This window comes from Pantherophis guttatus, chromosome 8 (genome assembly GCF_059756535.1).
Source record: "Pantherophis guttatus breed Tessera chromosome 8, ASM5975653v1, whole genome shotgun sequence".
NCBI lineage: Eukaryota > Metazoa > Chordata > Lepidosauria > Squamata > Colubridae > Pantherophis > Pantherophis guttatus.
The window spans coordinates 29339997-29366812 of NC_142070.1; the positions used below are offsets into that span (position 1 = coordinate 29339997).

At 35.9% G+C, this 26816-nt stretch overlaps 1 protein-coding gene across 3 annotated transcripts in view; it reads right to left on the reverse strand.

The window, feature by feature from the left end:
* Positions 1 to 2718: 2718 nt before the first annotated feature.
* EDNRA (endothelin receptor type A) overlaps positions 2719 to 26816 on the reverse strand; it is a 39089-nt gene continuing 14991 nt past the window's right edge. For all 3 annotated transcript variants that reach the window (XM_034401388.3, XM_034401386.3, XM_034401387.3), the window contains 6 exons: positions 24731 to 24855; positions 22089 to 22287; positions 13007 to 13159; positions 11400 to 11533; positions 8878 to 8986; positions 2719 to 7290 (listed from right to left, as the gene is read on the reverse strand). In XM_034401388.3, coding sequence (XP_034257279.1) covers positions 7150 to 7290; positions 8878 to 8986; positions 11400 to 11533; positions 13007 to 13159; positions 22089 to 22287; positions 24731 to 24855 — 861 coding nt within the window. In that variant the 3' untranslated portion in view covers positions 2719 to 7149. The remainder of the gene's footprint in view (positions 7291 to 8877; positions 8987 to 11399; positions 11534 to 13006; positions 13160 to 22088; positions 22288 to 24730; positions 24856 to 26816) is intronic.

Sequence of the window (26816 nt, forward strand, 5' to 3'; positions counted from 1 at the left end):
TGGCATGTTGTGCCAAGACAAACTGCAGGCCTGCTGCTTCTGGTACCTATATGGCAAGCTATAAAAAAGGGGAGAGGAAGATTTTGAAAGCGGTGTGTAAATAGATCCATTCCTGAGACAGTTTTGTCAGCAAGAACTTGTCCTGTCCCTGCATGAAAGACATCAAGTCTTTCTCAAGACTTGAACAAGAACGTTTTACAAGGAAACTTATCAGTGTACGGAGCTTCCTCCCTCATACTGCTTGTTAAAAACAAAACAAAACACTACAGGAGATCAAATGATCAGAATAGTATCTTGTCTAGTTTGACATATATGGTTAAAACTTCACATCATTATGCTGATGGTGCCATCTTGCTTTCATTTCTGGGTTTATTTACAGAAAAGCTGTGGACAGCGTTAGTATGCATGGAGAACAAGAAATCAAATCATTTTAATATCCTTTTGATTATCTCCTCTCTAAAAATCCTTAATTAGCACAGTCACGGGAAATGGTGGGGGTGATGATGATTAAAAGTCAAATTCTGGAGTATATCTTTACAGAAAAAGTCCACCTTTGGGTTTACAATGGTTTTGACGTATATCAGTTAGCTATGTGCTTTTAATGCAGCAAATATGTTTCCAAACCGAAGCAGTATGATTCATAATTTATACTTGTCTAGTTTAGTCCTGGCTCAGTCAGTACATATTAGCAATCCTGAGTAATAGTAATTTGAAATTTAGGAGACTGGTGGATGCAGAGACAAATCTCTTGGGAAAGCTCATATATATTTTACCTGTTTCCTAGAAGATGGCCTTAGGCCTCCATGACAGAATTGAGGAGTAAAGAGTAATAATGCCTGCATCGTCCCATCATCGTGCCTAAAACCCTGCACCCAATGATGGGCCAAAAGCATGAAGTTTGTCACCATGGTGACATCATTGCTGCAATAACTATTACTTAACACATTTTGCTGTTGTGTCCTATGACTACAGCCAAATTAACTGGATAGCGTAGAACAGACATCTCCAAATAGTTAGATTGCCAGCTAATATAACAAGTGACTCAGAGAGCTGTAGCTCTAGTACGTTTGGAGATAGGAGAAAAATTTATCTGAAATTATGTTGTAGCTAAGAACACTGCAGTTTATAAAAGACTGACAAAACTGAATATTACACATCTATCAGCAATTAATTTCAACTGCATAAAAATAATTTCCTGAGAAAAAAGCTGCAATCAATATTTTGTTTTTCTGTACAGGGTCAATCAACCTATATTTTTAGATCACTATTCTTCCATTGATGTTCCTACATTATTCTAATTTTGCATTCTAACTTTCTGTTATTTTTATCGTACATCATTTGAATTATTTTTACTTAAAAGCAAGCCAAATGAAACCAGGTACACAATAATAAATCAAGAAGACTGACCTAAGCTCAAGTTTGAGAAAAGAATATATTATGGAATATGTTGAACCTTGAAAATCACAATGTTCACCAGAAACAAGGTCCCAAGATCCTTCACATCCAGCCCATCTTCTAGTTTTTTCCCCTCAACTCTTCTTTTTGAGTAATCTATTTAGAGAAAAGAGAATCTTTGATTTGTTGTTACTGTTAAACAGCTGCAAGTAAGATATCAGTCACTCAGACTGTGCTGTAATATTATAATCATAGATTGGAAAATAGTAAAAGAAAAAAAACCTATTTTTAAATGACATTTTATAGCAATAGCACTTAGACTTATACACCGCTTCACAGTGTTTTACAGCCCTATCTAAGCTCTCTATGCTGATTCTTTTACAGAATCAGCATATTGCCTCCAACAATCTGGGTCCTCATTTTACCAACCTCAGAAGGATGGAAGGCTGCGTCAGCCTTGAGCCTGGTAAGATTTGAACTGCCAAATTGCAGTCAGCCGGCAGTCAGCAGAAGTAGCCTGCAGTACTGCACTCTAACCACTGTGCCACCACGGTGCATTAAAGTGTTGGTTATTAACTTTCAATCTCTATAGGGGGCCAGGTTATGTGTGGGACCACTTCTCACTATGCTTATCTATTCATCCTACTAGATAAGATAGAGTGGACACACTTCTGGTTCCATCTTTTAAGCAATGACATCCTATGGGATCTAGGAAGCATTCCTTCTAAATGGCAGTTCCTCCTCTGTGGAACACCCATTCCTCCTAGTCCCCTAGGAGGGAACTAGCTGGCCTTAGCAGGCCCCTAACCTCCTATTCTTCTGAAAAGCACTTAAGATCTGGTTTTTCTGCCAAGTACTCAGATAGTGTGAGACTCATGAGTGTTTTTGTGGTGGACTGCTTGTTAAAGTTTATTATGGTGCTATGTTTTTACTATTTGTGATTTTAATAGATATATGTATATATTAATTGTGCAGCTACATTCTTTTAAAACTGTTGGTTTGGAACTGGCCACACATCTTCTGTATAATAAAATGTTTTAAATTCATAAGTACTTATAAAATTGTTCCAAAGAGCAGATTCTTAAAATATTTGGAAGGGGAACAAAAATACTTTGTGTTTTCAGTTAAGATATCATCTGCTCAAGAAGATCAGTAACATAAATGCCTCTCATATTATTGCATGTATACATATGTGCAATAAGTATGTATATATTTACACACATACGCATAAGCACACATGAAGAAAGATCAGAAATTGTAAGTTATAAAAATGTTTGTATTCCTAATGTTTTCTGGTTAGAAAGTATGAAAAATAGTCACTCACAGCATGCTCTTCTGCTTTATTATAGAGCAATGTCAACACATTACATTTTATTTGAAAACAAGAATACGTATATAAACAGAAGAAAGCTATGAGAAGTATATATCAAAATACCTATAGACATTTACATAGACATTTCATATATACAAATTACAATATTATCTTCTATATGAAGATGGGTATAACTGTTCAGCAAATTGACCTTATTTTTGTACAGAATTGTAGATACTTGAAATTATTGAAGGTTCAAAACCAAATGGTTATTTTGCATACCTAAGCATAGCAGACATCAGAAATTGGCTAAGAATATTCTGTAGCAGTACAGTGTAAATTGTGTTGTTATAAGCAACCCATTTTGTTGGAAAATAAAATGCTGCTCATAAGAACCTCACCATAGACATTATGATAGAGAAGTCATTTGGATTATGATATATATGGATTCACATTTTACATTTTCACTATATTTTTAAAATTTGATTTCTCCAAGAGATACTTAAAGCATCATGTATAACAATGACTAAAAGACCTACTTAAGTTATAATTGCTGCAGAGGAATTCTGAACATTGAATTAGTTATCAAAAACTGACCACTATGGAGAAAGAATAATTGGACTTAGCTTTGCATCTACTTTTGAGCATATTAGCGGCAGGGCCGGATTTTCCTATAGGCTAAGTAGGCTTCAGCCTAGGGCCTCAAGATCAAGAGGGGCCTACATTCAAATTGTTAGCAAAATTAAAATTACACTTTCACTATAGGTGAAAGGGCCTCATAAGTGGAATAGCCTAGGGCCTCTTTCCATCTAAATCCGGCCCTGATTAGCGGCAATTCTCAATATTCACTTGTCCTTCCCATTAAAGTTAACATGATGGATAGAGCTATTTAACCAGTTACTCTGATAGAGAGCTCCATTATCTTTAATGACCTAAAATAAAAGCAGGAACAGCACATCAATGTTACAATGTATTAAGACTAATATTGAATATCTGGATCCCTATTTAAAGCAGTAATAGAATTTCACTGTTCTAAATCTTATCTCAAAACTATAGATCATACCCTCGTATTCCATCCTGCCCTTGGCTTCCTTTGAGACTTTCCTAACTGAGATTTTCCAATACTGGGCATCATAAGTCTGAATATCAAAGAAAAGAATAAAGTTAATAAAAGATTCTTGCCTCTAAAACTAGAATCCAGTTAGGAGGAGGAATCGGGTGCCCTACTGTCCATTAGGCACTCCAGGAAACAAAAGAATTTTGTTGTTATTTACTCATTTAAAAAAATCAAGATTCCCTTGAATTGATTATCTCTAAAGACCCATATACAATAGGGTGTTTGACAACAGTAGAGAAATGATTTCTTATCTTTTCCAGGGTGTTTTCTTAACTAGCCAACTTAACTACCCAACTTAACATACAGCCTTGGAATTTCCTATTGATCTCCATCCAACTAATTAGACGGGATCTGCTTAAGATTTCAAAAACAGCCAAAATCAGCTGAGTGCTGTTATTTGCTGAGCTACCTATTTATAACAGGTAACAAACTTTGAATTCCCTGGGATTTATCTCAGCTCAGTCCAAATATTAATTATTTCTATGAAAAGTTTTGAAAAATTATTCAGAAGTGTTCTGGACTCTGTGTGAACAAAAGCACCCTTTGGTATTCATTAATACATCCCAGCTATCTCTAGGCATCCATATGCCCAAAAGCAAGATGTCATGCTGCCTTAAGAAATGGTTCAGTATTGCATAACCAGGGGTAAAATCCAGCAGGTTCTGACAGATTCTGGAGAACCAGTAGCAGAAATTTTGAGCAGTTCAGAGAACCGGTAGTAGGAATTTTGAGTAGTTTGGAGAACTAGCAAATACCACCTCTGGCTGGCCTCAGTGGGGTGGGAATGGAGATTTTGCAGTATCCTTCCCCTGGAGTGGGGTGGGAATGGAGATTTTGCAGTATCCTTTCCCTGCCACTCCCACCAAGCCACCCCACTTCCACCAAGCCACGCTCACAGAACTGGTAGTAAAAAATATTGGATTTCATCACTGTGCACAATTCTTTAAGAAGCAGAATATAATTCTCAAGCTAAAGTTCCTTTCTAAAGGTGAAAACATTTGCTTGGTATTTTAATGTAAACTTATGTAACTTTTTACCAATATGCAAACTGAAACTGTATTTGCATGTTATGGAAGAATGCTCAGAAATGTATTAATGGTAATAATGTACAGAATGCACAGTATTTGGCAACTTGCTTGTCAAGACATGTAGTAGTACAAATTATAAACAGTATATTTTGTGGGAAGCATTCATAAATTTATAAATGAATTTTCATGTGCACACTTTTAAAAAACAAAATTATTCATGTAATGTGGAATTGGTTGAAAAAAATTAAGACTAGAAAAACGATAAAAATAGAAGTTTCAAAACCAACATATTTGTTCATCCCTATAGTGTCCCCTCTAACTTAATTAAGATAGAAGAATATGTTCAATAGATTCTTTTGAAAAATTCATTTAGACTCCCAAGAGTTTTTTTTTATTCACATTTATCTAGGCAGGAATTATGTGTGCTGTTCTGTTAGAGAATGGTTTTTATAAGCACACATAAGTGCCATGTAATTTATTGTAGAAATTCTTCTGTAAAATCTTATTTCTCCAAAATGAACTGTAAAGAATGTTCAGGTCACATGTTGTTTTCAGCAGTCCTTCAAAAGAGGCCATGTCAAAATTATGGATAGTTGATCTCTCCATTTCTTGATAACATGTTATGGTAGCAAAAGAAAGAAAAATGGAACAAAAAAGAAAAAGACATCCAAGCAAAACAGGAAAAAAGGTTGGCAAAGAGAAAGACCAGGGTTCACATCTTGATTCTGCCCACCATAGAGGTTTATGTTTTAGGATTTGTCTGCAAAAGAATGCCAGAATTATCAATCTTAAGTATATCATTAACAATTGAAAATATAGCATTAATTTTATGAAATAGAATTTAAAACTGTTTTTATATACATTGCCATTTTTACAATATTTAATGACAAGATCATATGTGTTTTTTTCAGTTTGAGAAACTGAAAAAGATGCATAGAAGGATAACAAGGAAATGTAAGTCTTTTGAGAGGAAGTGGATATGTTTGACCTTGAAAAGTCTGAGGGGAAATTTAAAAGCATTTTTTCAAATATCTGAATAGCTATCACAAATAGAGTGATGGATATGGTGTAATGGTCTTAATTTGTCAGAACATAGATTCCAGTTGAATGTTATAAAAAGTGAGGACAGTTCAACATTGGATTCATTTGCTACAGAGAAATATGTATAGCTGTTGAAAGGTATTTTCACAGAGAACATATATCATTTTGTGTCTGCATATGGTTTATTTAAAATTTGCCTGCTAATACACTGCTCTATCTTTTGGGCCTAAGTTTATGTCCTAAATGTTAAGTTCTAATATTATATCTTTACCCACAAACCAGTGGTTGGCAATCCCCCCTCCCAAAATAATTTTCCAAATTATGTCTCATTTGTTACATTACAACACATAAAATACTGGTTAGATCTAATTTAACATATATATTACAGTTATAAAAATGTTTTTGGCTGAACATGCTTCCAAATATGAAATACAGGCAGTCCTTGCTTAACGTCCATTCATTTAGCAACAGTACAAAGTTGCAGCAGTACTGAAAAAAGTAATTAATGACTGGTTTTCTCATTTACACATCGTCGCAACATCTCTGCAGTCACATGATTATGACTGAGGTGCTTGCTAATCATTGCATGTTTATGATGGTTGCAACATTCTGCCATCACATGATCACAATTTGCAACCTTCCCAGCAGTTTGTTTCTAACAAAGTCAGTGAGGAAGCTGACAGAGAGGTCTCAAGCTAGTCTGGTAATATCTTGCTTGATAACCATGGTGATTCACTTGACTATGTGAAAATGGTGGTAAAATTGGATGTCAACATGTGATGCTTTCCTTAGTGAAAGTAGCACTTAACAACAAATTTTCCAGTCCCTATTATAGTTGTAAATTGAGGACTACCTATACAATAACTAAAATATTTCCTGACAAAAGAATGTTGTTATTACAGAGTAGATACAGGTCCCATGATTTCACAATTCTTGACATTCAAGAAAATTCATTAAGATTATAAAATTAAAATGATATAACAGAATATGTAACATAACATACAGCTAGATGTTCTGGCTGAAATCTGTTAACACTTTGCAGAGTACCATGTCGATTCTTCTCGTTCCTGCAAAAAGTGAATTTCTTTATAAGAAAAAGAACCATTTGGAATCCCTTTATGCACATCTGTTCTTTCTGCTTATCTCTGGAATTAAGTGCTAGCGCACAGAGCTTCCAAATAAATAAGTTTGTTCAATCGTAGATATCGTATCTGTTGTCTTTTCCTTAGATTCAGAAGCACAGTCTTTGCTGAATCTCAATTTAAGCTGTCTTTGTGGATGCTACGTTCTGTATTGTGGTTATTCAGTTCATTAGTCTTCCACTGAATGCTGGTCCCATTCATGGGGACAGAGGACATCTGACTTCCTGTCCGATGACAAATACAGCAGAGGCATGACTGGCAAGAAAAAAAGAATCCAAACATTACTGGTTTGTTTGTTGGTTAATTTATTTTAGGGAAGACTCACTTTCAGTGGAGAGCAGTATTCTCCAGACTGTAGAAAGCAGAATCAGGCCTGAATGAAATTATACTTCAGAAATGGAATGGAATGGAATGGAATGGAATGGAGTGGAGTGGAATGGAATAGAATAGAATAGAATAGAATAGAATAGAATAGAATAGAATAGAATAGAATAGAATAGAATAGAATAGAATAGAATAGAATAGAATAGAATAGAATAGAATAGAATAGAATTCTTTATTGGCCAAGAAATTTGTCTTGGTGCATATGCTCTCAGTGTACATAAAAGAAAAGATACATTCGTCAAGAATTATAAGGTACAACACTTAATGATAGTCATAGGGAACAAATAAGCAATCAAATCATATTAGGAAACAAGTCAATATAAATTGTAAGGATACCAGCAACAAGGTTACAGTTATACAGTCATAAGTGGTAGGAGATGGGTGATAGGAACGATGAGAAGATTAATAGTAATGCAGTGTAGTAATGTGTAGTAACAATAAAATACAGGGTAAATTTACTCTTAAGCGTACATAATTCCTGGTTAAACTGTGACTAATATGTAGTTAAATGTGAATAGATAAGAAAAAAATACTTCTTTTGTTTCACTGTTCCATACTTTCAGCTTAATTAGACTGTAAAACTATGAAATTTAGAAAACGGATTTGAAATTGATGTAAAAATATAGCTTCTTTTAACAAATACTGTGAGAAACAAATATAATCTGTATTTCAGATAGTTTTCTCTTCTCTTAAAAACAAGAAGTCAAGTATACTAAATTATGAAAGAAGTGGCAATATCTGCTTTAATTATGGTGCGTTTAGTACAATATAACAATTCTTCAGCTTCTATCATTTTGGCACTTTCTGACTAGCTCTACAGTGATTCCCTCTCCCTGTCTGGGAAACATTCCACTAATAATTGTCATTTCCATATGGATGATGTGAAGTAAAGACACTCAAGTTTTTAGTCTTGGGATTATGTATAATTATTGAAGAACCAGGAATCAGCCTATTTTCTGTAAATAGCTGAATCAACATTGAAATGGCCCATAGTATTAGTAAAAATGACACCTCATCTTTTTGTGGAATAAACCTTCATAAAGTCTCAATCTAATGTCTGAAAAATTTGAGATGCTTGTGGCTAAACTGTGATAAATGGTTATTAAAATAATCTAAGATTTAATGACATCAGACCATAATTATAGGCCTCCTCAATGCTTTCCAAATGTATTAGAAAAAGTTTCTCAATTATCAGCCACTATGACAAAATCCTGGAAATTTTCAAAATTCAACATAACTCAAGGAAAGAAAGTTGGAAAAGGCTGCTGTAAAACATCCAGACAAATGTTCCCAAATGTTTGTTTAGGCAGAAAGTGGGTTCTATAATTTAAATATCAATATTTCAAAACACGGGATTACCTTGCAAAAGGATGAATAGTATTCTTTCATATTTATCTTTCACATTTTATTTTTCAATATTACCTTTGATAGGTTTAATTTAATCTTTTTGGCTCTTACCTGGAAACAGTTTTTGAACTTCTTGCTCACAAAATAGAGTGCTATAGGATTTATGCAGGAATTGATGGTTGCTAGGTTAATGCTGATATAATCCATAGTCAACAAAAAGCTAGGATCAAAAACAGAAAACGTTACAATCCTCCTAATGGTGGGCAAATATTTCTCAGCCATTATAATTTTGTGAAACTATGATGCCACATCTGTGTCTCCTTCAAAATTCTCCAGTGTCTGAGGTAAAAATGAGTTAATAGAATTGCAGGTGCTTAGGAGAATTAGAAGAATTAGGACTATGAAGCACAGCGTTCAAATAATAAAGCATTTATAAATGAACAGACGCATAATAGCAAACCTTGGGTTATAAAAAGTAAAATTCTGGAGCCATTTAAAATATAATGTGAGTTTGACAAAAAAATGATGGCATAACAAGAAGTCCTCGCGTTACAACTGAGCCCAGAATTTCGATCTAAAGTCATGGTGGTTGTTAAGCAGGTTATTATGTGACCTCACCCAATTTTACGATCTTTTTTGCAGTGGTTGTTAGGTGAGCAGGTGCTATATAAATGTTGCCATCACTAAGCAAACACTGCAGTCATTAAGCAAACATAGTGATGGTTAGGCAAACCCACAATGGGCATTTTTTTTTGCCAGAAAATAGAAGTAAATGCCAGCTTGCAAGAAAAAAACATTGTAAATTGTAGTCATATGACTAATGAATGCTGCAAAAAGCTGTAAATATGGGACAGTTGCCAAGCAACCAAAATACAATCACATAATGGGGGGGGGGAGGTTGTCATCAAAACTGGGTTGTAAATATATTTTGGTTGGTTCATTGTTCACCATTGCTAAGTGCTTGCTCATAAGTAAATACTATCTGTTTTTCATATTAATATAATTAAGAAGAAACAGACCTAAAGATTACTATCCTTTTAATTACTTGGGAGTAGGCTCAGTAGAGGTTAATTATAAGATTGCCTGGATAATTACTGGAATAGCTGGAAGGCAACTGTCTCTTCACCTGCTTCAAAAACAGGTAACATAATATTACAAAGCCAAGGTGCATAACCTGCATCCTTAGGTTGCCCATGACCCTCAAATCCTTGGGAACACCACTCGTCAGCTCTTCACCAAATAGCTGCTGAATTTTAACGTGTAATATTGAAGAAGGGTTAAGTTATTAAACATATTGCATTAACATTATTGTAATTTAATTATATTTATATTTAATTCAAGTTTAATTTTTGTCCTGGCCTTCCCCCACCTTTTGGAAAATGGTCCCAGCCCATTACTTAAACATCAAATGGAACTGCAGTCTCCCAAGAAGAAGTTGAACACCCTTATTTAGAAAGTGGAGATAAACTAGATGAAAGACTGACTAGTCATGTTTACTCTTATATTAATGAATTTATAAGTTATGAAAATTATGCAGTTAGTGTTCAGTATATTTTGGAGGAAAAATTAACCATTAAAAAAATCTCACCATACCTTATTTTTAACAATAAAGAAAAGAATTTTGAAGACATTTTTGAGTCTCAGAGCTAAGTACCAAAGTCTCCACTCTTTTGCTGTTTAAAGATTCAAAGAAAAGAAAAGCAAAAGAAGAAGAAGAAAGGAATCTTGATATACAAAGGTAATTACATCCATGGCTCCTAATTGAGTTGTACTTCCAACTCTGTTACTGTTACTTTCCTTGAAAAAGATGGTGAGTTAGATGGTGTTTGTCCTAGATTTATGGCTCTGATAAGTGCAATCACTGGAGATTCCAGTGAGACCAGAAGCGTCTTTGACCCAGGTTGGATGTGCATAGTTGTGACCCTTCCTATGTGACATTCCTATCATTTGCTGGTTAGACTATTTAACTGTACATGGGATGCCCTTAAGTTTTGGGGATGTTCAAAACTTATAACTGGCATTCAATGTAGATGCCTGCTTGCAGTCTGGTGGAAACTGGTTCAGTACACTACACCTCTGCTGCTTTGATTGCCTGTAAACTTCTGGGCTCAATTAAAGATGGTGATCAGGATTTATAAGGCTCTTTTTTGCTCAATTCTTTGTTGCTTTGGGACCATCTGTTCCAGGTGGATTCTGCTCATTCTATAGCTAAGGAGTAGTTTGGATTCTCATTCCTTTAGGAATGGAGACTTGGGAATATGACCTTTTTAGTTGCAGCCCCTTCACTTAGGAGCTATTTGGTGAAGAGGTGAAGATTGCTTTTACCTAGCATTTAGTAAAGCAATAAAAACAGGGCTTTTCGACGGGACCTTGAGAGAAGAGAACCTTAAATAAGGCAACCGGCAGCATCTTGGGGCAGCTATTAACCGCTAAGGAGCATTGGTTATATTTTATGTTGATTAAATGGTCATGTTTTTATAATCGCAAACAATACATAATCCATTAGTAAGTAGAATATAAATACTTGTATAAAACATAAATAATAAAATGTTATGTAGTCATGCTAACTCAGTTATTGTGTTGCTGCATTCATCTGTCATCAAAATATTTAATATCACACATTAAAATAGTACCTGAAGAATTCACATCTATTGGGGTCTTTTTCGTCATAGAACATATTTCTCAGTATCTGGCTTAGATGCATAGGAAACCAGCAAAGAGCAAAAATCACAACTAAACAGAAAACTGTTTTAGCAACTTCTCGGCGCTATGGGGGGAAAAAAAGACAATGATTCGCAAACATAAGCCAAGGCAAATGTGAAGCAACTAAGGAGGAAAATGTGAAAATGGCTCAAATGAGCAATACTCAAGAAGAAAAGATTCGTTTATTTCTAACAACTTATCAAAATATGTTCACTTGTGGAACAAAAAAATTACAACTAAAAAGTATCAGAGAAAGTAGTTCAAATATTATGAAGGCAAGCAGAGGTTGGAATGGGACAACCTGGTGCAGCCAACTTGCCACAATGAGTCGCAGCCAACTCGTTGCAGAGCAACTCAGTGCAGGACAATTCAACAATTTAATTTAAATATTTAAAATAATTTTTAAAATATTTAAATTTTTATCATTCAGATTTCATTGTTCCTCCTTTTTCTTCCTTTATTTAATTATTCTATTTCACCATTTATTTGATATTAGTGTAACTCTTGTCCCGCAGCGAGTTGGCAGTGGTGAGTTGAATTGTCCTAGACCCAGCAGAAGTTGTATTTAAATTAGACAACAACCAGTTTCAACATAGGGTAATTCAATGTCAACATAATTCAAAATAAGAAATGTCAAAGTAATCAGATTATATCCACATGCTTTTAAAAAGCTATATTGTTTCAACAAGTAATGGCAAAAATGTGGCAAGATACAACAATACCAAAAGTTATAAGTTATCAAACTTTGTGGTGCTATAATCTTTTAACACTTAAAACAGAATTCATCTTTCTCATCAACTTGATATTCAGGAATTTGGTTTAAATAATACAATTAAACTAAAGTTAAATTGAAACCCTTGAGAAATGAAGTGCTATTATATTGACTGAACGATGAAGAGAAAAATCAAACTAAAGAATTCTCTTAGACAAAGATGACATTTCTTGATAATAAAATATTAGGAAATTTGATTCCTGATGGTTCTCACTCAATTAGCACTTTGAAAAGCTATAAAGATTTATTTATTTGTTTTGGTGGTTGGCACCCACTTGTTGGATGTCAATTGTGGGCAGCATGTTTTTTTGGGAGGAGGGCTTGCCAGGTTTACCATTTTGCTCTTCTTCCTTTCATTTTTCCTCAGTCATCCTGTTTTGTTATTGTTTGGTATACTATTTTTATATTGTTTTGGTGTATTGTGAACCGCCCAGAGTAATTTGAAGTTAGTCATTGTCATCAAATAAATGAATAAATAAATGGTTGGCAATTATAGCAGCTGAGACCCAATACTTGGAATATGTATTAGACCAAAGAAGGTTCTTAGTAAACAAAAAATCCATATACAAAGTAATTTGAACTCTATAATAGATTACCTCATTAATTGTTTGCAGTTTAAATTGCCCTAATGTTCTGATTGCCCAACTACACTAAGTCAAAACTCACCTTTCTGTTCTCAGAAGGAATATTGTTGAGATCAAAAGTTTACAGAATAAAGCTTTCATGACTGACTGGAAATGCATGACAAAACCGTTTTCTCCTTACCTGCTTAAGATGTTCACTGAGAGCAATTCTCAAATTACTCTTCCTCCTGTTCAACATTTCACAGGTCATCAGGGTATAAAAGAATGCCGTGCAAGCAAGTGGCATGCAGAAATAGAAACCAAAGAGCCACCAGTGTTTTATTTTAATGTAAAACTGCAAAGACATCAAATGTGACAGGTTATGGCTAAGTAACTTGCAGTACCATTCTGTAATTTCCATAGAACATGCAGGCTACATGCTTTGCCAGCTTTCACAACTAGAAGCTTCCAAAACTGTAGATTTCAAGGCTCAAGATTTAGAGCAATCCTGTTTGAAGAATTTTAGAAGCTCACTTCTGGAGAGTGCCAAGCTGAGAAATTGTTCTACACCAGAGGTGCGGAACAATAGCCATCTCTTTATGACTTGTGGACTTCAACTCCCAGAATTCCTGAACTAGCAGAATTCTGGGAGTTGAAGCCCACAAGTCATAAAAGGGGCATCATTTTCCACCTCTGTTCTACACAAAAGAGTAATTGGCATAAATACAACTGCAAAAAATATCACAGTTGAAAAATATAACAGTTAGGAAAATATCACAGTTAGGAAAGTATTTCTATTTTTGCCACTGATTTCAAAAGACCGTTTCACAACAATCAGGACTAATTTAAGAGATTCTGCTGCCTGAAATGCTATATCGTATACCTCCTGTTCCTAAATAAATGAGCCTTGGTCAGGCTGAACATTTAGCACCTGGATTATAGGCAGAATACACATGCACTAAACATATATTTTTGGTCATGTTTGAATTTTTCTAATATATTTATCATAAACAAAATGGAATAATAAGAATGTGATTTAATTAGAAGTAATAATGGAATTGTTGCATTATTTACTGGTTCATAATAAAACTCCATAACACATTTTCAGAACATATTCAGAAAAGAATTATGCTAATTTTTGCATAAAAAAGCAGTCCAACCCAAAACAGTATCTATTTAGAATTAAAGCTATTGAAGCTGTTGAATGCATCAAAGCAACTTCTAGATTACTCTTTGTTGAGGTAGAACCATAGATTCCAAAGATTTGAAAATCTTTTTTTTAAGTCTCACTATATATATATTCAGAAAATATTTGCTCCAAAATATCTATAAATAGGGCTGTAACCAAATCTTACTCCCACTATTCCTTTTTGATAATTGCACTATCCTTAATGTTCTCTTCTCATAGACATAACACACACATACACAGTCTATCCATACACACTGAGATAGGCAACCAAATCACTGCATCAGCAGAATACGTAACGTTGGGCTACATTTTTAGACCAATTACATTTGGTCTCGGCTTTCCAATAATATACTGATTTGCTTGAAAGATTCAGTAAGATATTGGATTTACATGAAAGATCCAGTGTAATCTAGTGATTATACTAGTGTTAGATTTAGACCAGAGAGTTCAACATTTACTTCCCATTAAGTCACTTTTTCTCAGCACAGCCTATCTACATGGCTTTTGTGAAAATAAAGTTATTGGAAATTCTCCAGATCTGACACCTTCAACTCCCAGAGGGGGAAAAAAAGTGGGATACAAATGTAATAATTAAATCATTAACTAAAGAAAGTTCAGCCAGAATAAAATTTCCATTCCTGCATTAAAGTCAAATGATTAATGGCTGTTAAGGCTTTAATAGGTAATTTTAAGCAACGTTAACAGAAAACAACGTTTTCTATTTCATGAATAAAATCTAGAAAGATACAGTACCAATATTGGTCTTATCTTTTGATATGCTATTGCTCAATAACAAGTCCACTAAAATTTTGTTTTCTCAACTATTTTAACCACAATTATTCTTAAAGATGATAAGACCAAAGACTAAGAGCTCATTGCCTAAAACTACGATTTTATCAGAAAACTAACTGCGCAGGAAGAATGCTGTATACTTTATTGAGATGGACTGTAGTAACAGAGTCTTGCAGGTCTGCCCCAGTCTTCCTATCCCTCCCTCTTGAACTCCAGGGAGTCAGAGAAGGTCTAACTTAACTCTCTTTGTATTTTGCCTATCTGGACATAACACATATTTCTTCTTTACCTATTTGCCTAATACCCTCTGAACTCCTTCTGCAAGGTCACCTTCCTGGCTCCCTTCACCAGGACATTCCTTCTTCAGAAAAATGAACATCCTGTACAGATATGCATAAACAATCTTATAACTGTAATGTAACTGAACGGAGTGGCTGGATTCATATAATGTGCTAAGCCTAATATGGTTGTTTTGGCTTATCATATACTCATTCATTATTTGTCATGTATAAACTGGGCATGACAATGCTTAAGCAATCCCATTCTATGTTTTATGTAGAAGTAACCTGTGAAAAATAACATTAAGTGCCTTCCTTGCAGTTATTTTAGGCTCTGAACTATTATATAATCTGGATTTGTAAGCAAACAACTATGATCTGCGCTATTCCTTAACCCAGGGAACCTATGGCCCTCCAGATGTTGTTGAATTAAAACACTCAGGAGTTTCTACACAGCAGAGCTGATGATTGGATGCAATACAAATTCCTCAACATACCCGTTTCTCACCATAAGTATCTTCTCATATAAACAAAAGAAGAAAAAAAGTAAAGACAGAGTATGGACCAGACTGAATTGGCAGGAGATGAATAAGGAAGGTGTTTAATCAGCCTATTGAAGTCTCTTGCAAGAGGAAGAAGGTAGGAAGTAAAAAAATAAGAGAATTCTCTTACAGAGAATAAGAGCACTTAGATTCTGATCTCTCTTCTGTGTGTGTTGTGTTTATTGGAAGATATCCCTGTATTATCAAAACTGACTTTTAAATCCCAGTGATTAAATACTTCCTATCTGTGTATTAAAATCAAAGGGCACCAGGAGTCATGCGAATTGCCTGTCTAACAGAAAGCCTGGTCTGTTACCTTTTAAGGCTTTTAAGACTGGCTCTGATTCCAAAAGGTCCAGGTTAAGAATGTCTTCTATGTATAATTGGGCCCTGCTATCAGTAGAAAGATTAACTGTCTTGCTTTTGTGTCCAGCAAAAAGAGGCCACTTAACATGTCTTAGTCTGGAAAATGTGGAGTACAGCCTGCTTTTTCCAGTTACTCTGTTTCTCTAGTTGTTTTAACCCCCTGCCTGGAATGTAACCCTTTGCATCGTATGCTAGGAGAAAGAATTGGTGGTCTGTGTGAATATCAGTTTTGCCTATATGCATGTTCTGTTCATTTCTATATATGAGTGGCAGGCACACATACAAAAATATACACTTACATGTCAAGTGAAACATCTCCTATTCCCCATTATTTATGAATTAGATTGGTATATATGGGATTCTTTGTCCTCATCTCCTTTCCATTTAGTTGTTTATTCTGATGCTATTTTACTTGTTTTCGTGTGAGAAAATCATCATGCAAATAGCTAAGGATTATGTTTGTAGTCAGAAATCTGCTATTTTGTTTATGCATAACTAAACCAGAAAAGCTAACTTTGGAATTAGATTAAACCTTTACTGTAACTAATATAATCTTAATAAATGGTGTTTTACTTTTACAGGCATTGTTTACATGTGAAGTCAGCACACAAAAATAGGATTTTTCCCCTTTCTTACCAGAGCCTGCTAGATATATTAAGGTTACAGTTTATAAAGTTCCCAATCAACACCATCTTTCTCACAAGTGATGCTATTAAGAATGTCTAGAAGACAGTTTTAGTGAGTTAAATGTAGCAATGATAGAACTAAAGGCAATTTTTAAAAGACATTTTTCATATTTAAAGTAGGCAAATTTAGCATAAATGTGATGAAAATGGGTTCTCCTAACAAGGCTCTCTGATCTAGATTCCACAAATTGATATAACATCTACATGTGAGTTACACCGATGTGACTCTAGCAGAAAGGGCTACTCTTGAAGTTCCTTCAACTGAGCAATGCATCCAGTACATATGTAGACGAGATGCCCTTATGAATAGCAGAACATCATTTCAGCAAGAAATTAACACTTGTTCTGGAATTTTGGATACTTTTATGCAAGCACACATTTAATATGCCTCCTGGAAATGGCAAGATATGCAATGCAAAACTGCATTACACTGATTCAACACTGATTCATTTAATCTGAGTTCTCACTCCCTGTAGATTGTTAATTTGATCTCCAGATTAACGTATACAGCAAGTGATCAGTGTTGATGGTAGAAATGGCTGCTTGGTCTTTTTCTGCGCAACTGTTTCTATGCCCGTCATCTGTTACTTGATTTACTTTTGCATACAAAATTAGTACTATTCTGGGATAGCACTATGCCCCTATCTTAAAAGAGCACAACTATCAGCTGACTGTAGCTATGCAAAGCACTTGCACAAAATACAGGCAGCTTTTTATAATGGTTACAATGATGGGTCCTTTTCAACTTTTAGATGAAGGTGCCTTATAAAGCCACATGGATCTCTCTTGTCTATTATTATTTGAAAGGCAGCAGTTCAAAATTTAGTCATTTCCAATCCTAAATTTATGATGCTCTTTATAATATAACTTCCAAGAGACTAGAACCCAAGGCTTTTAGATAATTAAATGAATCAATCTGACTCCCAGGATCAAAAATGTGAAGATGTTTACAAACAAAAGGATATATATCTAGTTTTTTCCCAGAAAGTCACATCTTGTTTGGACTAAACTCTCTTCCTTCAGTACTCAATATTCAATACTCATCCAGGATTAAGTTACTGTGCTAGAGAAAAATGAATGCTAAAAATATGAAAAATCGATCTTATTTAGCATTTAATATGTAAGATTTTGAAGTTAAGAACTAAACCAAGATTTTTTTCAAATGATGAATTACAGCTGTTAAAGCTTACATAGATTTTGCAACTAACCAATGTTGTACTTCGATATAAGTGGCACAGACATCCTTTTGTCTACAGTATATAAATCCACATGGAACTAGTTTTCTCCAGGAAATGGGCCTTTTCCCATGTTCCCTAAGGCACTTGGCCTTTTGGGATTTAGATTCTAGGACAAACATTGGAAAGATAGACTTAAAAATAATGAAGTGTTTTCTAAGAAAACACAAAGGAAGTAACCATGGAAAACTATGAAGTTTTATTGATATTAACCTGCACAATTTATTCAAATAGTTGCTATAAAATAAATCAAATTTAAGTCAGGCATCATCATTCTAGCTTTAATTCATATATTTAAAAACCTCTTTGACTTGCTTCAGCATTTCTTTGTTTTGTTGTGAGTGTGTATTTGGTTGTCTCCAAATACACAAGAAAAGGTTATTTCTTGCCTTCCAATCTAGGGCACCTCTTAATACAACTTTGAATATGTTTGGAAAGGTAACTAGCTATTTTTCCTAGGGTAAAATGAGAAGAATTTAACATATCATAAGCAGTCATAGTTATATTTTCTGTAATGCTTTGTTTTGTTAAACTTCCAGCAGTTGTAAGAAGAATGCCAGAGGATGAAACTATTTAACTATTTCTAGCTAGTTCTTTCACTTATTCCCTTTTTTTTTCTATGGACCCCAGAAATGGTCTTGGGATAAGGCAGGAGTCGGCAACCTTAAACACTCAAAGAGCCAAAAAGGTCCTAACCGGAAGCCCCCCGTTCAATTCTGGAGCTGATCGGAAGTCTAGTTCCCCCACCATAGAGTGTCCTCCTAGCGTGGTCTCCTTTTTCCTCTACTTGTCCTAACCGAAAGCCATATCAATTGTGGAGCGGACTGGCGGCAGGGAGCCGCAGCAGAGGGATGCAGCTCCAGAGCAGCAGGTTGCCAACCCCTGGGATAAAGGACTAGTCAGAAAACTAAAGGTTCCACTGAGACATGGTATTCTTTCATATAAGCTACCAGGCATTCAGGGGGGAAATAAAGTATCTAAAAGTATCTATCAAAGCAACACGTATGTTTTCATCAGCAGTTACTGAACTGTAGAGCAACAAAGATGATTAGAGGACTGGAGGCTAAAACATACGAAGAACGGTTGCAGGAACTGGGTATGTCTAGTTTAATGAAGAGAAGGACTAGGGGAGACATGATAGCAGTGTTCCAATATCTCAGGGGCTGCCACAAAGAAGAGAGAATCAAGCTAGTCTCCAAAGCACCTGAGGGTAGGACAAGAAGCAGTGGGTAGAAACTAATCAAGGAGAGAAGCAACTTAGAACTAAGGAGAAATTTCCTGACAGTTAGAACAATTAATCAGTGGAACAACTTGCCTGCAGAAGTTGTGAATGCTCCAACACTGGAAGTTTTTAAGAAGAGGTTCGATAACCATTTGTCTGAAGTGGTGTAGGGTTTCCTGCCTAGGCAGGAGGTTGGACTAGAAGACCTCCAAGGTCCCTTCCAACTCTGTTCTTCTATGTAGCTTGAAAACTGAACAGATGAAAACCTTGTCCTTTGTTGTGTTAATGTCTATCCTTAAGTTTGCAGAAAACCTGAAAGGTATTGTCCTTGCCAGATGCTGTCCTGCATTTACAGAAACTGTATGTGCTGAACCAATTTTTTGTATACAGGTAGTCCTTGACTTACAACCATTCATTTAGTGAATATTCAAAGTTACAATAGCACTGAAAAAAGAGACCTACCACTATTTTTCACACTTATGAGCACTGAAGCATCCCCATGGTCATGTGATCAAAATTTGAGTGCTTATCAACTGGCATTATTTATGACAGTTGCACTGTCCAAGAGTCATGTGATCACTATTTGTAACCTTCCCAGTCAGCCTCTGACAAGCAAAATCAATGGGAAAGCCAGATTCACTTCAAGACTGCATGATTCTCTTAACTGTGGTTTTAAAAGGTCATAAACTAGAACAAAACTCACTTTAACAAATTTTATACTCAACTGTGATTATAACTTGAAGACTCCCTGTACAACATGTACCAGCAAAGAGAATGTTTAAGTCTTACAATTTAGTTGCCCTCTGTCATTAGCACATCCCAGCTTGCAGAAAAAAATTACCTACAATCATGATACTGTAACAGCAGCTGGGCATGTCCAGTTGTAGAACTGTGCCTGTTTCCTGTATACTTCTTCCTATTTTTTCCTCTTATACCATTAAGAGCCGAGGTGGCGCAGTGGTTAGAATGCAGTACTGCAGGCTACTTCTGCTGACTGCCAGCTGCCTGAAGTTTGGCAGTTCAAATTTCACAGGCTCAAGATTGACTCAGCCTCCCATCCTTCCAAAGCTGGTAAAATGAAAACCCAGATTGTTGGGGGCAATATGCTGACTCTGGAAACCACTTAGAGAGATCTGTAAAGCACTGTGAAGCGGTATATATTAGATAGATAGATAGATAGATAGATAGATAGATAGATAGATAGATAGATAGATAGATAGCCAAATGATACTATGGGGGTAGATGAGTGAGCAACAGCATTTTTTCCCAATATATGGACAACAAATGCTTCATTTAAAACTCCTACATATTATTTTTAGAAGGCAAAGAGGTAGAGTTAGCTCCACCATTTTACTGTTCTGCTATTTCAGCCTGTTTGGTAATTTCATCCCACTTTTTCTGAGTTCCAATTCCAGTCCTGTGATAGAAGAAATAAGGGCTCAAAAATTAAGGACTAAATCAAAGCTGCAAGCACATCTACACTTAATAATAATCCTAACTGATTACTGGACCTTTATATCTCTTGAGACAGTCATCAGTAAAATTATGACAAACCAGGAATCAATGTATGGAGACTATGAGTCCACATCAGCCTGATACAGCCTATAAACACTACAAGGATCCCACACATTTATAGACACCAGACCTTACCTAATCTGCAATTGCTTTTGGATTTTGTCAGTTCAAGGAGAAAAACTTTAATGCTGGTACAACTATGAATGATTTAACCCTTTCTGGGTCATGGGCTGAGACAAGATGAAGGCAAAAACAACAAAAACCACACCATATTCCTCTTATAGTTATGTGCAAATGGGGAAAGGCCACTGTTCTAATTAGAACCTACTGTAGAAAGGTCAAGTTGAAACAAATGAAACAAAGCTGAAATGGAACTCCTACATGCAGTTTCCCAGAGGTTTGCAGTCCTATTTGTTGTGGCCCCGCCCTCTGAGCCTATCTCATCGGAGGAAGAAGGCTCCGAACATGAGGGCCTCCCTCTCCAGGCCCCTCCCCTCTGGCACTGCCTCAGGTGCCGGCTGAGGGAGAGGAGATTAGCCAAGAGCCAGGTGTCTCTGATGAGAGCGAGGAAGGAGAGCCGTTGTTCCTGGATGCACACCAACGAAGTCGTGATAAACGGTTGCAGCAGTTAAGGAGGCATGCTAGGGATTAGAACTGAGTCACTGGACCACACCCCAGAGACTATATAAGAGAGGGTGGTGGCTGGTAAAACTCTGTAACGAACAAAAACTAACTCTGGCTAGTCACTTGAACAACGCCTGAAGCTGCCGAAGGGATATTGTTTTGCTGGACTATTTACAATGCGTATGTAATGTTATGTTATCTGTTGAAGTAAAGCTCTTGGCAGACGGTGCTTATATTGTTGCCAAGTTTGAGATAACGACCTGTGTGTGTGCCAAGTGCTTCCTTAACCCTCGGCTGGCTGTGTTTGTGTGTGTGTGGAGACGGGGACAGATCACTATTCAAGGGTGTTATCCATAACGATCAACCAAATGTCTTCGAAACGAAGGAAACATTCCTTTTCATATGGTTGTTCTTTTCCAAGTAGTAGTTGGAAGCATAGCCATTTGGGTAAGTTTGGGCCAGTCATTCTCTCTCAGCTATAGAAACAAGGCAAGGGCAAATGCCTTCTCAAAACCTTATCCCACAAGCTGCAGAGACTACTCCACACAGTTTTTCAGAAGTTAACATTGACTTAAAGGCACAAATATGCACACACATCCATCTGAAACTGATATTTGGGGTATGCCATCTACTAACCCATAGGTAACACTGAACTTTCAAAACTAATAGCCTTTGATAAATTTGTTTTTTATCAACCCCCACAACACACATATTTCCCCCCCTGACCTTCCATTTTTTCTTAATCCTAATTCTCCAAATTGTCCCATTGTTACTGATTAAAAGACAAACAGTCATCACAACAAAATTGTTTTGCGTAGCTGATATAATAACATACTTTCAAGAAGCTATTGTTTGGTATTAGCATACAGGTTTTGAGCCGTTTTTCATGATAAATCAACTCTCCAATGGTGAAACCAATTGCTTCTGGAATAGCCAGGGCGAAGGAAAGAATCCAAATACAATAAATTTCAATGGCAGTAATCAAGGGGATACCAATTCCCTGAACACGACTCCAGGAAGCAACTGCTCGGTACCTAAAATATAGAAAAAAAATTACATTGTCAGCTTCAGCTCTTTATAAAAGTTAAAATTTTCAAGACAGGTATAATACAACAGACACATTTCAAGATTCTTCAAATAGGTGCCCGATTAATGAAAAATAGGTGAAAGCACATAATTGAAAAAGTAGTGAAGAACGAGCAGGTTAAAATATCATGGGATTTCCAAATTCAAACTGATAAAGCCTTGGCTCACAACAGACTGTGGTTGAAAAGAAGAAAATCTAAATAATTGATGTGGGAATATTAGGGGAGAGTAGGAAAGAGGACAAACGATTGGAGATCATAAAGTATCAGATCTAAAAATTAAAGTTGACATAAATCACTGCACTGGGTGCCACATCATAAAATCATGGATAGCAATTAGAAAATATATGGATTGACAAAATTTCCATCTGTAAATTGTAAAAGGCCACACTGATTGAATCCATTTATATATTATGTTGACACAGTATGATATCCTAGGTTTCTGGGAAGAACTTGATGCAAATGATGGCCAACACCAGTCAAGAAATGGCAGCTGTGATTTTACATTGTCAGGTGTATATATAATAATAAAAACCTGGAGATAGCAGAATAGAAGGGAAACAACTGGAGAAAATAACAAAACTCAAAAAAGACCTGAAAATAAAGATAAAACCTCTGTGACAAAAAAGGACCGATAATAATAACAATAAACACCTTGATAAATTGATAAGAAAGACAAAAAAAGTCTAGATATTGGACACTGCAATACCTGGAGAGAGTAGAAGACAAGAGAAAAAACTGGAGAAAACCACAAAATATAAAGACTACAAATAGAAGTAGAATGACTGTGGCAAAAGAAAACAAAGCAACTTCCAAATAATAATAGGTGCCTTGGGTCCGATCCCAGACAACTGGAGTACCACTTGAACACCATCATCATTAACAAAATCATCCAGTTGCATAAGGCAGCTTTCCTCGGAACAGCTTACATCCTGCAACGATACCTTTAATGCCATCAAACATCCACATCCAGGTCCTTGGAAAGGACTCAATAGGTGGATAAAAACGCCAAAGCCAACATCTTGCTTACTGCAACAAATTATAATATTCTTAGACACTTCCTTAACATTTTTGAGGTCCTTGGTTCATGCTTGGATTATTACATTTCCACCAGCTTTAGACTGAATCTAACCATATATTACCCTCACAATACACCCCCAAAGTAGTTTCTGATAATCATTTATCACCACAAGATCCTTTCAAAATATGCACACCATCCAAAGACAGACATCCCAGTTATAGATATTCTTTCTCGGTGTTGTGGTCTGCGGGCGGCCTGCGGAGATTGCAGCAGAGTTGGACAGTGAGGAGGTTGGGGAGGAACATGGGCGAGTCCTGGAGTCTGGGGAAGGCTTGGACGAGAACTCTGCGTCGGAGGCGGAGAGGGGGCCAGGGCCATCTAGGAGTTATGTGCTGCCTCCGGAGCCTCCAGATAGGACATCAGTGAGGCACCAGTGCGTGCGTGCGCAGAGCTGCCAGAAGGCAAGAACAGTTAAAACAAAAGGGACGACTTGGGAGTAGGGCTTGGAGATGATTGGCCCCTCCCATAAGACATAAAGGAGGAGCAAAGGCACGTGAGCCTTTGCAGGAAGCAACTTTGTTTGTTCTAGTCGGTTTAAATTCTGAAGCTCCATTTTGACTCTGTGCTCCTCGTGGCCTTGCAAAGCTAATTGCCAATTAGGTCTTTGGCAGGTGTCAAGGGAGATAAAGGAAGCCTAGATCAGAACACTCAGCTCTGCCCCTGGAAGAACAAGAGAGGGCAATTTTCTTGTAGCCAGGGCCACACTTCTCACTTCCTTGCCCTTCATCTATAAAGGATTTGACTGATAATGTCAATGAAATCACTGATATGGACACAGCTAAAACTGTAGACTCTCTGACATTCCTGAATTGTGTTAATGAACAAAATGGTTGCTTTAGACATACAAAGTCTAGGGTATCCATTCAAACCATTAATTCTTCTAATGGGAAAAATGAGCCAGTTGAAGAATCATTGATTTTTAAAGAGGTGAAAAGCATTTGAAGTAAGGTGGACCTTCAATTTTCTCCAAAAAATAGTTATTTGGGAGGGCCCTGAGGGCTTTAGAGATGCCCTAGATATGATATGATCAAAATTGTGTCAGAAAATTGCATGGCCATTTCTCTGGTTCTCTTTATTAAAAAAATATTATGGGGTCTTTCAACTAATAAATGAAGTATTGTTATACTGAAAAAAATAATATAGTGAAATACAACATAGAATGAGAGGCTAAATTTGAAAATTAAGCAAGAAGCTATTTATGTAAGTAAAAATTTAAAACTCCAGGTCAATATATAACATTCAGTTATGGACTCTCTTGATAATTTTTCATATATGAAAAATGTTCACAGAAGGGAATAATATATTTCTTACCTGTCTACACTTAGGGCACAGAGATTAAGAACAGTGACTCCCACAGATGCCTTCTGAATAAAAGGAACAACAGGGCAAAGAAATTGTCCAAACTGTGTCATCGCAAAGGCATATGGAAAATGAAGCTATAAGAAAAAAGAAAAAGAAACAATTAAAAAGTACATATAGAAAACATGAGCATGCAATGGAACCAAGGAAAATTCAAGTTATCTGCAGTATTCTTTGTACATTACTATTACCCTGTTTCCCCCAAAATAAGACTTCCCCTGATAATAAGCCCAATCGGGCTTTTGAGTGCATGACAATAAGGCCAAGCGCTTATTTCAGGGTTCAAAAAAATAATGACAGGGTCTTATTTTTAGGGAAACACAGTATCAGTAGTGTAGTAGTATGACTAGAATGATTGACAGAATAAAATATTTTTACATATTTTAGGAAGGGCACATTTATTTTCTAGAAATAAAAAAAAAATGCAATGGGTTTTAAGCAATGTAGCATTATTTACCAATAAACATTCTGACCAGCTTAGATGACAATTCTGCTCAAAGCATTATCTATCAATTCTACTCCAAGGTTTCATGCATTCATTCTGAGGCGCAAATAAGTCTCCTATGCTTTGTTTCCCTGAAGTCTCTTCCCTCTGTATTTACCAATTTAAATAGCTTGTGATATTGAGCAGAAAATACACTTAAACTGAAGTAGAAGGCAGGCAGGAAATACCTAACTCCTTTCTAAAACTCTTAGGTCAGCTGAAAAGCATCACCCAAAAATTCAGCCCCTGGGCTTGGATAAGGCACTTTAGCCCTTCCATAAATCATGATGTCAGCATAAATAGCAATCAGGGTGTTAAAAATTCCCACTGGGAAGGAAAAGTGTTACATTGCTTATCAGGAGCAGCTAATACATTACATCCAACCAACTGACAACAGCAGTTGGTTGGACATACTTCTACCAACTTCTACCAATATACTGCGGTCATTGGACACTAAAGTGAAACTAGGCCTTTCTCGTTCTGTGAAGAAAGGAAAGTTCAGAACAAGTACATATTTTCCCAAATACACTAGAATTCACATACATATTGCTTTTTCGTCCCAATTTTCTGTTTCAGTGGACTGATGTCAGGGACTCCATTTGTATAATATATTCACTGGGAAGATTTTGTTGAAAAGGTTTTCAGGGCAACCTACATCCTCCTCTTTCTTTTCTTCTTACAATATTTTGTTGATGAAATTTAACAAAGTTCAATCTTCTTTAATAGATGTACCATTAAATAATACATATCTTTATTAAAGTTTTGAAACTATATTTCTCAAAACAAATTTGCTGAATAATGTTTTGCATAGTACAATTCTGATCCCAAATTTATAAATGGAAACCAGAAACTTTCAAATATTTTAAGGCTTTGCTTCTGGAATTCAGGAAAACTGACCAGATAATTACAACTTATTGAGCCCTCTAACCTTGTTTTTTTCATTCTGCCAAACAAGACGCAAATGCTGAGAAATTTCACTTGGATGAATTCTCTAAAAGTGACTTATTGTTTGCACATGAACCTCAGAAAAACTTCATGTTAGAAAACCAGAAAAAATTCTTACAGTAAGTACTAATTTTAATTTAAGTGAATGCAAATATTCTTCTACTTACACACATTATACTGTATTGTAGTAGATTGACCCTACAAACCAGCATATAGTTTAATAATTTATTCTATAAACCAAGGTTATAGGGGAAAATGTTTTAGCATTAAGCTGGAACCCAGTCAAAATGTTTTAAATTAACAGAATAAAAAAAATCAAGTCCAATACATATTTTGATGATTTTCGTCCATTGTGTTCGAAGAAGACTTTGACATCTAACAGGTTGTGGGCTATCCATGATATATCTGCAGGTGGCTGGTAAGTCCTATATGGGCATGAAATGTTCTGCCACATGTCGGGCAGACATGTGTGGACACCATTGTTGCAGCATTTGCAGCTCTGGCTTTGCGGAGTGCTCGCTTCTCTTGTCCTATGGTTGTTTTTCTGTCCTCTGATGTCTGGCAGCCTTGGTGGATCAGCGTGCACCATGTCAATCAATCTTGTGCCAG